At 36.8% G+C, this 16,330-nt stretch overlaps 1 protein-coding gene across 1 annotated transcript; it reads left to right on the top strand.

Moving 5' to 3' along the window:
- Positions 1–13,609: 13,609 nt before the first annotated feature.
- On the top strand, positions 13,610–14,530 carry LOC311591061 (vomeronasal type-1 receptor 4-like; the record flags this gene model as incomplete). The annotated part of the gene is made up of 1 exon (XM_084770429.1): positions 13,610–14,530. One exon carries the CDS (start codon positions 13,610–13,612, stop codon positions 14,528–14,530), a length of 921 nt encoding a protein of 306 aa, XP_084626555.1.
- Between the last annotated feature and the right edge of the window lie 1,800 nt (positions 14,531–16,330).

The raw sequence follows: 16,330 nt of genomic DNA, 5'->3' as shown, positions 1-16,330 counted from the left end.
TTTAAAAGAACTAAGTTGATTTGTATTTAAAAAGTAAGTGAAGTCTATGTACAATGGGATATAAAGAGTCTAATTTCTTATGCATGTTACTCCAATGTTACTAACACCTTCCAGTGCCCCAAAATTTTGCCTCCCAAAATTCACTCTATTTTTGAAGATACTCACAAGGAACTCTTAAAAGTCCTTGTTAATTGACAACTGCAGAAAGTTTCCTAAATAATTCTGTCTCCCAAAGCCAGCATTGTCATCACCACTACCGATGAAAAGAAAATTGCAGTTCTGCAAGGAGGTGAGGTCACAGTGACACAGACCTCGCCCTCAGGTCTTGAGCTGGCTCTCTCACAGCCCTGCTTATTAATGAGTCTGAGCTGTGCTGGATGGAGTCACAATCCTGCAGAAGCAAGAATTCAGGGGAGTGCTTTGCTATCAGTCTGAGTGTCAGAGTCAGTAGAGAAGAGAGGAGTTAGTATATGTTCAAGTTTGGTAGTGGGAAGTTGGTGTAGAAAAAGATCCATGGAACTGACAGAGAAGGCGTAGGAGTAATTGCATAACTAAGAGGTGAGTGGGAATGACAGAAGTGTTCCTAACTTTGTAGCAGTTCCCGTTGGGTGTTGCTGTGATTTAATTTGCCAACTGTGGCTGACTGAGGTACTGTAGGACATTCCGGGCTGTTTGTAAAGGTGCTGATGAACTCTTTAATAAATCATTGTGATAATTCACCTTACCTTACATGACATGTAGTGTGTTTTCGAAGTAGTAGTAGTAGTAGTAATAGTAGTAGTAGGGGGAGGAGGAGGAGAAGTAAGAGGAGGAGGAGGAGGATAAGAAGGAGGACGAGGAGGAGGAGAAAGAGGAGGAGTGAACTCATCATGATTTCACTACCATAGTGGACATTTAAATGGAATTATTAGAAACTCACAGTCCTGAGTAGGTCAAGGATGTTATCTGTTTCAGGATTTAAATGTATTTTAGTTTGACACCACATTTATCTTCTGCTTTTAGAGGCATTAGTAACTGATTCTGTATTTAATGGTCACTGGTGCAATGACTGGTTTGAAGCTTCTTCCATTTGAACTTGGGAAGGTATCATGGAAGAGAGTTGCATTACAATTATTGTGCGAGGTTGGCTAAGACCAAACATGTCCCGACGTATCTCTCCTCGATTAGTCATACTGTAAATGTAAGAAGAATCTGATTGGCCAAAGTAAATGCTACTTCCTATAGCACAGATGAGGAAACATATTGCAAAATATGTTTGGTATTAGTATTTGCTATTCCTATGAAGACTTGCTCATATGTTTTCTTTTTGTCTGGAGTGTTTTCAAACTGTAAACACTGCCACTCTAAAATCAGGCTGTTATATAGCAAATAGGTTATATTTGGAGGGCACATTCTTAGATTCTTTAAATTGGAGTTATACAACTGATAAAAGTAAAATCTTTTCAGGTTTGTTTTCTATTTGTGACTGAACTTGTCAACCTACACATATAATGGGAAAAAAAAACGAAACACATAATCTGTACCTTTGGCATAATCATTGTCTCCTTTTGTTCTGTGAACGCTGTATAAATAAAGAAGCACCTACCTTTCCTTTAGAATAGAGTTTGCTGCCCTAAGAGTGTTACCCAACTTAGGTGTGCTGACGGGCAGCCCAACACATTGTCCTCTTTGGTACCATCACTACTTTAGACTAATTCATGGTATCAGAGCTCAGTCAGTATCATTGTGCACAAATATTGGATGATGTATGTTGGGATAAAGTTCTCAAATGTGATTCCACGAATTTTATGTGCAGACCTCAGCTGCCACCAAAACTGCCATTCAAGGAAAACCTTAAACCAAAATAACTTTCTTGTTTTCTTTGTGACTTCAACCATATATCTCATGGAAATTTTCCAAGTGAAACATCACATGGGACACAGTAGAATAAAACAGTAGTGTAAGACTTTTCAGGTGTCTACAAGTTTATAGAATTTTATGATGTGTATTTTGATTAATTGATCATGAATTATATATGGGCACATGTATTTGATATCCTGGTTTATGCACCCAAGACAATACTAAATTATAAATTCTTCCTTTTTTGACAAAAATATTACTGTTGTTATCCTTAGCACTGGTTTGTTCTTAGCATGTATGTTTGTATTTTTTCTTCCTAAGCAGATGTGACCAGTTTTCTACAAAGTTTTCAGTCACATTCAGATAATGAAAAGTTATAAGTGCTTGGTCAATTAACAAAAATGTACAAGACTATTATTTTTATTTATTTTTCTTTCAGTTTTTGTTCGTTTTTTAATTTTCCTTTGTTTTAGTTAACTTAAAAGTAGCTAGTTTCTTTAAAACCTCTTTATATTTAGTGCTTTGATTGATCTTACTTTTTTTCTTTCCATTTTTGCTCCTATTAACCTTATCTGTTTTAAGCACATTATTTATTCTTCTACTCTCATATTACATTTTCTATATTTTCACACCTCCTTTCATGCAAGCTCTTTGTCACCATCTAATGAGCTGCATCACAATTTCCTTGGCTCAAGATATGGTTCTCCCCCATGAACAAATATCTGTTATAGCCATAAGCAAAGAAACTACATTATGACAGAATATAGGCTAATGATCTCTTTGGACCTGGATTGACTCACTTAATAAAATACTTTCTATTTTGTTCAGAATCCATTCCCTCTGCAGTGCCAACACATAGAGAAAAAATAGCTAGTATCTGATAGTCACTAAGGTGTCAGAATATCTCAAAATGTGTTTTAACTTCTTCACAGCTGCTTCTGCCTTATGGAGAGATGGAAGCACCAACCAAAGAACATGCATCTACTAGATCTAGGCCCTCAACATGCATGTGATGGATGATCAGTTTGATCTTCATGTCGGCCCCCTAGTAAGTAGAGTGACTTCTGTCTATGGACTCGGTTGCCTGATTTCCATCACTTTACCTTACCCAGGCAGCCTCGTCTGACCTCAGGCCATGAGGACGAACTCAGTCCTTTCATATTGAGGTGTGTGTGTGTGTGTGTGTGTGTGTGTGTGTGTGTGTGTGTGTGTGTGTGTGTGTGCGGGCACAGGGCTCCCCTTTTCTGATGGCAATGGGAAGGCAGATGGGGGAAGTGTATGAGAGGGAGGAACTGGAAGATGACTATGGAGGGGCCTGTGATGAGAATGTAAAGTGAATTAAATTAAAAACAAATTTCAAAATTAAATAGTCTGTTGAGATTATTAATCTGTTCTTCTTCTATGGCATTCCTAGCAAATATCAATGAATTCAGAATGTCTTGCTTCATGTCTGTTTTTACTATTATTTGTTTAATGATCATTTACTTTTTATTCTCACTGGCCTACATCAAATCATCTTGAATGATTCATATCGTGTAAAACTTTTTATCTCTTTCCATCATTATTTAAAGAATAAGTATTGAGCCATCTCACAGTAAAAACATGGAAAGTAGCCATTGTTACAAAGAAGTTCTGGAAGAGGTGTTTTTATGCGTCTCTTCTGGCTTTGTACTCAGGAGTATAAAGGAGCCTCTGTTTTAGTCTCTCAGTAGCTCCATGGATTGGTAGATTCTTCTTTCACCCCAAGCTGCAATCATTTGCACTTATTCATTAAACCAGAGAAACTGTGTGGACAGACTCTAAAGGAAATTGTGCTGAATCACAAAATGGACTTCTGGAATCTGGCAATCAACATTGTTTTCTTATCACAAACAACCACTTGAATTGTTGGAAATTTCTCTCTTATCTTCTGCTATCTAGGTCTTTACTAAAGAGAATGCAAACTGAAGCCCACAGATTTGATTCTCATGCATCTAATGGCAGCCAATGCCTTGATCATTCTCTCTGCAGGAGTTCCCCACACAATGGCAGTTTGGGGATTTAAGCATTTCTTGACAATATTTGGATGCAATTTCATAGTGTACATTCAACAAAGTGCCTGGAGTGTGTCCATTGGAACCACATGTCTCTTGAGTGTCTTTCAGGCTGTCACCATCAATCCTAGGAAGTCATGTTGGTCAGATCACAAAGGAAAAGCTGAGAAGAACATTGGATGTTGCATATTTATTATCTGGTTTTGTACTTGTTGATAAATTTCATTTTCTTTGTGTACACATTTAGCAAAAGAAACACAAACAATGGGACAGGAAAGCGAAATTTTGAATACTGCTCCATTGTAGGGAGTGATTAAATAAGTGATGCCCTCTATGCAGCATTGGTGGTGTGTCCTGCAGTCTTCATTTCTGGGCTCATTGTGTGGTCCAGTGGCTCCATGATTGTCCTTCTGTTCAGACACAACCAGGTGGCTCAACACATCCGCAGTACCCATAAATCCAGCAGGACTTCCCCTGAGTCCAGAGCCACCCAGAACTCATGTCTCTCTTTCTGGGTTTTTATACTCTATCCTCCTTCTTAAGAGGCTGCCTTGCTTTTTTGTCTAAACACAACTGGTGGCTGGTGAACATCATTCCCTTCATTTCTCTTTGTTTTCCTTCTTTTGGACCTTTTGTTCTTATGAATCATTACTCTGTTATGCCCAGACTCAGTTTGTTCCGGATGAGGAATAAACCCTCTTAATCATACTTTAATTATTTAAGTGATATGTTTTGCTCTCTGTCCACTGGTTGATTCACACTCTTTCCTCAAAAGTCAATACAGTGACTTCAGTAGGGGGTTGACACTTTTTGTTTGAAAGATTAGAAAGAAGACCATACAAGTTTCTAAACTTGTTGAATTAGGAACATACAAAAGCTTCCATATCATTTGAGTTTCATTTCTATGAAATTGCTGCTGTGAGAGTCTTCTCAATTCCCACCTGATATGCTAAGGGGTCAGCAAGAATTCAGTCAATAATACTAAACTTCTTGTGGGGTTCATTCAGGCAGGGCAGCTTGGATACATATGGCTACTATAGCCAGTTTTAGGGGACCAACATTCTACCTGTAAGGAAAACTGAAACCATGTGTGGCCATGAACTTATTCTGCAGAGGCTGTTGTATCATCACAAGAGTAATATCACCATAAGAGTAATATCTGTTACCTCATACAGATATCAATCCAAAGAATGATTGTACCAACATGATTTTGAAGCTTGTTTGCTGATATTGTAGTGAGAATTTTTTTTATCTACATGCTTATTTGATAACAACTTCATTTGTCACTGTTCTGTTCTTATCTGTTTGGCATCATGATAATGCTAATGTCAGCAAAAAGTATTTGGAGAAATTAATACAGTTATTTTGGGGGTCAGTTTAAAGTTTGTTGAAAAGCTAAAAATTGGAAGTATGATTAGATTGAAGTATTCGAATCATGGGCCTATACCCAGTGAACTCCATCTCCTACCATAGAAATATTTGAATATGGATTATCCTTGCTGTTTTATTTATTGTAGCAATGAAATGGTGTCTTCCTACATATACATAAACCGATAAATCCAACATTAAATACTTTTCATATATAATGTGTACTATAACTCGACTACGGTGAAAGATAGAATCATAATGTGTGTAGAAAAATTGATGGACTGATAATGCATAACATTAAGCCAGGTCACAGAAACTCAGGAAGAAAAAGAGTACATGTTCCCCGGTTGTTTTAAAGAAAGAGAATCCCAATCACTTCATTTTACCAATTAAGACTCAGGAGCTAGGATGCTGGAGTAAAATCCTACTCACTCAGAAATGCAGACAAAGCACCCAACTAATTTACTATTCAGCTCATGTCCCAGATGGAAAAGGCCAGCTAGGTCACATGACATCCCAAGAGTAGAAAGCCAAAAGCTTAAAACCAAAGAGTTATTTCTCCGTCTCCATGCTGTCTTTTGTTTATAATTTCCCAGAAATTCTTTTATATGTGTACGTATACATTTATATTATTACACATATATACAATAGATTACCTATGGCAAGAAAAGCCGTGACACAATCAGGAATTATATATTACTTCTTAGTGTTTGGGCTATGCGTATTCGACAGCCCTGAAGAACACATCTTTCCTATCTTGGTGCATAAAAATTTCTGAACGTAAATCAATCTCCATCACATAGTTTCAGTATCTACTTATCACATTTATCTAAAGCTAAAACCATCTTAACCCAGAAGAGCTTAAGTTTCATTTTAAAACTAAGCTACCTGGTCTTCAATTGCCTCCGAGACTTGAGAATTCAATTCCGATTCTAACTGTCAATATGCCTAGAGCTCTTCCAGATATTTAGATGTAGAATATAATGTTGTGTGATGTAATGTCTGAGCTTATACTGGGAAGTATCAATATGGGACAAGATTCATTATTTTGTGTAATTCATTTGTTGTTATAGTGAGATTAAATGGATACCAGGCTATGCTTCCTTCTCCTCTTCTTGGCAAAGCACATGACTGTCTAGATGGATAGAAGCTGTAACCCATTTTTCTACCTATTTTACACATTTAATATATATAATCCCAATGAAAAACTACATCTCATTCCCTACAGAAATAAACAAAAATAATTCTAAAATTTATATGGCTTCGAAAAAGACCCTAGTTAGCCAGAGCAATCAGTATCAATGCTGGAGCGATTACCATTCCAATCATAAGAAATACTATGAAGGCATAATGACGAAATTTTTGGCGTTACCATAAATACATAGATGTAAACAAAAAGGACAAAATTGAAGACCCAGACATAAGTACATATACCTTGAGCCATTTAGTATTTGAAAAATGTGCCAAAAACTTATGAAAGACCAAAAAAAGCTTTGTCAGCAATTGGTGTTGTGAAAATTGAATTTCCACAGTGAGGAAAACGACATTAGATTTGTATCTACAAGTTTGCACAAAAATTAATTCCATATTGAGAAAGGGCCCTAAACATGGAGGCCTTAAAATGATGTAAGAAAATATAGACAGGAAATTAGAAGGTACACATGTATGGAAGACTTTGTGACTAGAGAGACTTTTGCTTAAGAATTAAGAAAAATTTTATTTTTTAAATTTTTATTAATTTATTCTTGTAACATCTCAATGGTTATCCCATCCCTATTAAAAATAAAATAAAATAATTGAAAAAAGAGAACTATGCTAAGAATAGAAGAAAAGTGTTGATTTATCTAAAGAAAGATTTTATTAGAATATGATAGCTTTCTTAATTAAATCTATAAGACAAGAAAGATTATTATAAAATACAACAACTGTAAAAGTCAAACGTGCTCATGACAAAGATGCATCCCGTGTAGGTCATGTTTTAAAGACATGATGTGCTATGATGAAAGATGCCACAGTTTTACTCAAATAAAATTATATTTTGGAAGCTTCCATGGAAAAATGGGAATACAAAAATATATTTAATTATAAAATCAAAAAAGAATAACAGAATTAAGAAAAAACGCTTTTCTTTTAATTGGTGTAAATTATTCTTTGATGATTTCATATGTATATATACTTAAAATACATATATACTGTTCTATTGACATTCTGTTCTGTTGCTGCTGTGATGCTTTCAAAATCAAAAGGTCCATCAATGTGCAGTACTTCTTCAGGTCACCTGACATGCACCACACCAGGAATCCAACAGGATTGGAGTGCCAGTCTGGAAATTCTGAGATATCCATCCTCATAGAATGTCCACTTCAATGAAAACATGAATATTCAATATATCAAAGTTAAAATATATATAATACAATATATGTACATATTTGTGATTCTTAAGTGCAGCTAATTTATTACAGGCCACATTATCCATTAATACTTTGGAAGATTTCAGTAACAGTGCTGACTTTGCACACATGCCCACTTTCACATGTGCACAGATTTGAGAACCCAATTGACAAAGGCTTCCACTGAGGGTCAATTGTATATAGAGGGGACACAGCTTCTGCACTAAAGCCAGAAATATACAATGGAAGAGCCAGATGTTGGCTGGAGCAGGCCTTAAGGGGTGCTGCCATTTCTGATTATGAGAAACATCATTTTTTTTGCACACCAAAAAGCTAAAGTTAAACTCCAAGCTGCTGTGTGCTTGACATTTGATGTTTTTTTGAAATATCTTGTGTTCATTTGTGCAGGATTGTTTGCTTTAGCTTCTCACTGACTTTGCCTCATTTTATGATAGATGATGATGATGATAATTATAACTATTACCATTATTATTTCTTCATTTCTCCTTTCTGGAAAATTCAAATAAGATGCTATGAATCTTAATAAAATAGTTTTTCATAAAATATAGCTTTTGTAAGACACTCGGATCATCTTCTGTATCTGCTTTATTTTCTGACTCCTAATCTTGATCTAGGTCACACAGGAACGTCAAGACCCAATGCCTACATATCCAAAAACAGACTCAAGAATTAAATAAAAAAATAAACCACATCTTTAAACCTACTATATAGAATTATTATATCATTATCCATAGATATTTCCTTCTGATACTTTTTATTCTTTGGAAACTTCATACATGTGTATAATGAAATATGATCATCTATCTATGCCTAATTGCTCTCTCCTAAGTCTACCTGTATGTCTCCTAACATCTTCCCTCCCTAATTTATCAAATCCAGCTCCAAAAGTGTTCTGCTACCTGAGAAACAGATATGGCATCAACAATGAATGTGACATGAGTACACACACACATACACACACACACACACACACACACACACACACACACACACACACACACACAGAAGACACAGAGGATGACACTAAGCTCAGCAACTTTATTGTTCCTTCAGCTTATTTATCATGGCAAAGGTTTCAAGCAATATAAAAATTACAATGTGATTGCATCCTATGTTTCTTCAAATCAACAGTTACAAAGCGACATGATCCTATACCTTCATGTTGCAAGTGAGAGAACAAATTGCTCCCAAGAACCCACATACAACCCTACCTAAGCAACTTACTATATATTGCCTGTTAATTTCACGATGCCATTGTTTGTGATAGCTGATTGATAAAGCACTGCATACATGAACCACATTTTCCGTATTCGTTCTTCAGTTCAGGGATATCTAGGGTGTTTCCAGTTTCAGGAATCCACAAAACAAGCTCCTAAGCACATACTTGAACAGATATCATTGTAGTATGATGGACCATATTTTGTGCATATGCTTATGAGTTATATAGCTGTATCATGAGGTTAGATCTATTTCCAATTTTTAAAGAAACTGCCAAATTGATTTCCAACAGTAGCCTGTGTTTCCTTTTTATTTTCCTGAAAGTTAGGCATTGCCTATTCTGTCACATCTTTCTCTGTCTGGCTCATCACTTTGTCTGCCTCTCAATTAGATATCACATTTAAATATGGGTAATTCCTTCTACAAATTAAATTTATCTCCACTGCTTCCTATTAAAGGTGTGTGCTAAAGATGTGTCTGCTTTTCACCTAGGTCACACTGACCTACAAGGTATCTGGGCATAATTGGAGTAGCCCATTGTGCTGGGTTAAAATTACTCTACAGGAACAAATAAAAATAAGATAGTGGTGGAAAGATATAAAAATTTGTAATTGTAAACTGAGGGGTGCACTAGAATAAAACTCATATGCTTATATAAAATATACAAAGAATACTAACTATAACAGTTGTTATAAATATTTTTAAAAGAACTAAGTTGATCTGTGTATAAAAAAGTAAGTGAAGTCTATATACAATGGGATATAAAGAGTTAAATTTCTTATGCATGTTACTCCAATGTTACTAACAACTTCCAGTGCCCCATTCAAATTTGAGGCACCTTAAAAACATAATGCTTTCCCAGATACACTGCATCTTTGGAGGTACCCACCAGGAACTCTTAAAAGTTTTTGTTAATTGACAATTGGAGAAAGTTTCATGAATAATTCTGTCTCCCAATGCCAGCATTGTCATCACCACTACAGATGAAAAGAAAATTGCAGTTCTGCAGGGAGGTGAGGTCACAGTGACACAGACCTCGCCCTCAGGTCTTGAGCTGGCTCTCTCACAGCTCTGCTTATTAATGAGTCTGTGATGTGCTGAATGAAGTCACAATCCTGCAGAAGCAAGAATCCAGGTGAGTGCTTTCCTATCCGTCTGAGTGGCAGAGTCATTAGAGAAGATAGGACTTAGTATATATTCAAGTTTGGTAGTGGGAAGTTGGTGTAGAAAAAGATTCATAGCACTGAGAGAGAAGACACAGGAGTAGCTACATAACTAAGAGGTGAGTGGAAATGGCAGGAGTTTTCCTAACTTTGTTCCAGCTCCTGATGGTTCTTGCTGTGATATAATTTGCTAATTGTGGCTGACTGAGGCGCCAACAGGACATTGTAGACCATTTGTAATGGTGCTGATGAACTATTGTAATGAATCATTGTGCTGATTCACTTTACCTTAACTGAGATTTAGTGTATCATCAAAGCAGTAGTAGTAGCTGTCATAGGAGGAGGAGGAGGAAGAAAAACAGGAGAGAGGAGTGAACTCATCATGATTTCATTCCCATAGTGGACATTTAAATGGAATTATAAGAAGCTGACAGTCCTGGGTAGATCATGCATATTATCTGTTTCTGGCTTGAAATGTATTTTTATTTGACATCTCACTTATCTTCTGGTTTTAGAGCCATTAGTCACTGAATCTGTATTTAATGGTCATTGATACAATGAAGGATTTGAAGCCTCTTCCATCTGAATTTGGAAAGGTATGGTTACGTTGTAAGTATTGGGCTATGAGAGTTAAGACCAAATATGTCCCGACTTACCTCTCCTTGGTTAGTAATACTCTCAATGTAAGCCAAATTTGATTGACCAAAGTAAATGTTTCTGATTTTACAGCTCAGATGATGAAACATTCAGTAAAAGATGTTTGGTGTTAGCATTTGCTATTCCTAAGAAGACTGGCTCAGATATTTTCTGTTTGTCTGGAGTGCTTTCAAACTGTAAACAAGCAGGCTGTTATATTAGGAGGACACATTCTTTAGAATCTTTAAATCGGAGTAATAGGACTGATGAAAGTAAAGTCCTTTCAGGTTGTATATTCTATTTGTGTGAGCTTGTAACCCTAGATATATAGTGAAAAAAAACCCAAACGCATAATCTGCACCTTTTGGATAAGCCTTGGTCTCCTTTTGTTCTGTGAACCCTGTATAAATAAAGAAGCACCATGATGGAAGTCATTCAATGTTTCAGAAGCAGTCTGAATGACAGTCAGTCATACACACAGAAGTGATCTGACTGCTACTCACTCAGAGGTGCAAGAGCCACTGACCATCAGGTCTGACTCAGTTTCTTCACTGACTCCTTATATCCTCTGCAGATCACACTGTCCGCAGTGAACAAACCAGTCTGGAAGGGCCCCGAACATTCAAGGGTATCTCACATTAATTAAGAGGATTTCAGCCAGCTCACCATCCTACTCATGTTAACAAATACCAAGCCTTATAGACAATTTTCTTCTAGTTCTTGACTGGCTTGTTGACTGTCCTTGCGTGGTGTATCAGCATGTAACAATGGTGCCCTTTCTTGGATTCTTTGTTTTGGTCTCTAGTACTAATTCACAGTTGCTTCTGCCGGCTTCTATGGGGGGGCGGGTCTCACCCTATGTTTCCTTGTAGGAATAAGATTTGCTGTCCTAAGAGTGTTCTCCAACTTATGTGTACTAATGGGCAGTCCTCTTTTGTACCATCACTACTTTAGACTATTTCATGGTATTTGAGCACAGTCAGTGTCATTTTGCACAAATACAGGATGATGTCTGTTGGGATAATGCTCTAAAATGTAATTCCATGAATTTTATGTACAGACCTCAGCTGCCACCAAAACTTCCATTCTAGGAAAACCTTAAATCAAAATCACTTTCTTGTTTTCTTGGTGACTTCATAACCATACATCTCACGGAAATTTTCCAAGTGAAACATCACATGGAACACAGTAGAATAAAACAATAGTGTAAGACTTGTCAGGAGTCTACAAGTTTATAGAATTTTATGATGTGTATTTTGATTAATTAATCATGAATTATATATGGGCACATGTATTTGATATCCCGGTTTATGCACCTAAGCGAACACTGGATTATAAATTCTTCTATCTTTGACAAAAAAAATTACTGTTGTTATCCTTAGCACTGGTTTGTTCTTAGCATGTAGGTTTGTATTTTTTCTTCCTCAGCAGATGTGACCAGTATTCTACAAAGTTTGCAGTCACATTCAGATAATGAGGAGTTATAAGGCTCTTGGTCAATTTACAAAAATGTACAAGATTGTTATTTCTATTCCTTTTTTCTTTCACTTTTTGGTCATTCTTTATTTTCTTTTGTTTTAGCTAACATAAAAGTAGCTAGTTTCTTTAAAACCTCTCCATATTTAGTGTTTTTGCTGATCTATCTCTTTTTCTTTTCACTTTTGCTCCTATTAACCTTATCTGTTTTAAGCACATTACTTATTCTTCTACTCTCATATTACATTTTCTTTGTTTTCTCATACCCTCTCAGGCAAGCTCTTTGTAACCATCTAATGAGCCGCATCAACCTTTCTTAGGCCCAACACATGTTTATCCCACATAAACAAACATCTGTTATAACTATAAGCAAAGAAATTACTTTAAGACAGAATATAGGCTAGTGATCTCTTTGGACCTGAATTAATTCACTTAATAGAATACTTTCTATTTTGTTCAGTATCCATTGTCTCTGCAGTGCCAACATGTAGAGAAAAGACAGCTAGTATCTGATAGCCTCTATGGTCTCAGAGTATCTCCAAACATGTTTTATCTTCTTCACAGCTGCTTCTGCCTTATGGAGAGATGGAAGCACAAGTAAAAGAAAACGCATCCACTAGATCTTGGCCCTCAATACACATGTAATGGATGCTCAGTTTGATCTTCATGTAGGTCCCCTAGTAAGTAGAGTTACTCCTGTCTATGGACTCTATTGCCTGCTGTCAATCACTTTACCTTATCCAGACTGCCTTGTCTGACCTCAGACCATGAGGATGAACTCAGTCCTTTCATACAGAGCTCTGTGTGTGTGTGTGTGTGTGTGTGTGTGTGTGTGTGTGTGTGTGTGTGTGTGTGTTGTGTGTGTGCTGGGCTCCCCTTTTCTAATGGCAATTGGAAGGCAGATAAGAGGAAGTGCATGAGAAGAAGTACCTGGAAGATGACTATGGAGGGGCCTGTGATCAGGATGTAAAGTGAATTATATTAAAAACAAATTTAAAAATTAAATAGTCTGTTGAAATTATTAAACTGTTCTTGTTCTTCAGCAATCTGAACAAATACCAAATGAATTCAGAATGTCTTGCATCGTGTTTGATTTTACTATTTTTTTTTATGATCATTTACTTATTATTCTCACTGGCCAACATCAAATCATCTTGAATGATTCATATCGTGTAAAACTTTTTATGTCTTCTACAATCATTATTAACATAGTAAATATTGACCCATTACACAGGAATAACATGGAAAGTAGCCACTCTTACAAAGAGGTTCTGGAAGAGGTGTTTTTATGCGTTTCTCCTGGCTTTGTACTTGGAAGTATAAAGGATCCTCTCTTTCAGTATCTCAGTAGCTCCATGGATTGGTGGATACTTCTTTCACCCCAAGCTGCAATCATTGGCAATTATTCATTAAACCAGAGAAACTGTGTGGACAGACTCTAAAGGAAATAGTGCTGAATCCCAAAATGGACTTCTGGAATCTGGCAATCAACATTGTTTTCTTATCACAAACAACCACTGGAATTGTTGGAAATTTCTCTCTTATCTTCTACTATCAAGGTCTTTACTACAGAGAATGCAAACTGAAGCCTACAGATTGGATCCTCATGCATATAATGGCAGCCAATGCCTTGACCATTCTCTCCACAGGAGTTCCCCACACAATGGCGGTTTGGGGATGGAAGCAGTTCTTCAATGATTTTATATGCAAGTTCATATTGTACATTCAGCGAATTGCCCGGAGTGTGTCCATTGGAACCACATGTCTCTTGAGTGTCTTCCAGGTGATGAAAATCAATCCTAGGAAATTGTATTGGACAGATCAGAAAGTCAAAGCTGAGAAGTACATTAGATGCTACACATTTATTATCTGGGTCATGTACTTGTTGATAAATTTCATTTTCTTTGTCTATACATCTAGCAAAAGAAATACAAAAAATGTAACAACAAAGCGAGGTTTTGAGTACTGCTCTATTGTAGGGAGTGATCAGATTGTTGAGTTCCTCTATGCAGCATTGGTGGTGTGTCCTGAAGTCTTCCTCTCTGGGCTCATTGCGTGGTCCAGTGGCTCCATGATTGCCCTGCTGTTTAGACACAAACAGGTGGTTCAACACATCCGCAGCACTCATAATTCCAGCAGAACTTCCCCTGAGTCCAGAGCCACCCAGAACATCCTGTCCCTCGTGTCTCTCTTTCTGGGTTTTTATACTCTATCCTCCTTCTTAAGAGGCTGCATTGCTCTGTTGCCTAAACTCAACTGGTGGCTGGTGACCATCACTCCCTTCATTTCTCTTTGTTTTCCCTCTTTTGGGCCTTTTGTTCTTATGAATCATTACTCTGTTATGCCCAGACTCAGTTTGTTTTGTAGAAGGAATAACCCCTCTTAATCATTTTTAATTATTTAAGTGATATATTTTGCCTGGTATCCACTGGATAATTCACACTCTATCCTCAAAATGCGAAAACAGTGACTTAAATAGGTAGGTGACACTTTGTCTTTGAAACTTAGAAAGATGACCATACAAGTTTTTCAAGTTGTTGAACAAGCAAATGACAAAACATGAGATATTACTTGAGTCTCTTTTCTGTCAACTTGCAGCTGTGAGAATCTTCTCTTTGCCCAAATGATAAGCGAACGGAGCAGCACCTCTGTCAATGATACTAAACGTCTTGTGGCATTCATCCAGGCAGGGCAGCTTGGATGCATATGGCTACCACAGCCAGGTTTGGTAGCCAACATTCTACCTGTAAGGAAAGCTGAAACCATGTCTGGCCATGAACTTGTTCTTGAGAAGACTATAGTACTGTCATAACATCTAGGACTTCACCAGTCCCATAGAAATTAAAAGTAATATCTGTTACCTCATACAGATATCATTGCAAAAGAACAATTGTTCTGACATGATTTTGAAGATTATTTGCTAATATTTTAGGGAGAATTTTTATCATCATGCTTATTTGATAATAACTTTATTTGATATTGTTCTGTCTTCCTTGTTTGGCATCATGATAATGCTAACCACAAAAAAAATATGTGGACAACTAAATACAGCTATTAAGGAGGTCAGTTTTGGGGGTTGCTGAGGACTTAAAAATTGCAACTACGATTAGCCTGAAGGGTTCAAATGCTGGCCCTGTGCCCAGTGAACTCCATATCATACCATAGAAATATTTGAATATCGATTGTCATTGCTGCTTTATTTATTGTAGCAATGAAATGGAGCCTTCCTACATATGCATAAACAGAGAAATCCAACTTTAAACACTTTTCATATATAAATTGTACTATAATTCTACTACATTAAAAGACATAATCATAGCATGTGTAGAAATATTGATGGAATGATAATGGCTTACATTAAGCCAGGCCACACAAACTCAGCAAGATAAAAACCTGCATGTTCTCCATTTATTTTAAGGAAAGAGAATGCCAGTCCTTTAACTTTACAGCTACATCTCTAAATTATTTCTAAGTCTGGTGGTTGAATCATTAGTCTGCTCCAGCTGCAAGGCTTGGAAAAGATCAATCACTAATATTGTATGTGCCGATGACACTGCCCAAAAAGGGGCTTGAAACCCCAATGGAGTTTTCATAAAACTCTAAGAATATGAGGGAAGTGGTGATCATGAGGGCCACAAGCAAAATGAAACTCCACAAAAGCTTGAGGTCCTCAGAACACATAGCCCTCGGGGCTCTGCCTCTCAGATGCACACTCATAGCGACTGTGCTAACAGGAGGCTGCACTCCATTAGTTTTAAGCTGTTTTGCCTTTCCTATTGTATGACCCCTATCAATAAGTTCCTCTCATTTTTCTCTTTGATAAACCACTAAATATACTTAACACTGTCATTAAATCCATAAATATATGTACATACATTGGAGTTGTAGAGCCCAAGAGTTGCTACAAACCCTGAAGAGACATGTTTCCGCTCACTGAGCAATTATAACTTGCAATAGCTCATCAGTGAGGGGATGGGTCTGGAGAACAATGTCAACATGTGTGAATAGATTTCTTTTTTTAAATTAATTTTCTATTCATAAGTTTATATAACTGACCACAATATGTATGCATACAATATACAGGCAATTTCCTCAGAGGGCAAGAGAAGGCATGGATTCCATGAACCCTGAGTTACAGGTGACTGGGATACATTGTGTGGCTTCTGTAAATCAAATTGTTGTCTTC

The sequence above is a fragment of the Acomys minous genome (genome assembly GCF_964271855.1).
Source record: "Acomys minous genome assembly, chromosome: 20".
NCBI classification, from domain to species: Eukaryota; Metazoa; Chordata; class Mammalia; order Rodentia; family Muridae; genus Acomys; species Acomys minous.
This window is presented reverse-complemented; position numbering and strand designations above follow the sequence as displayed.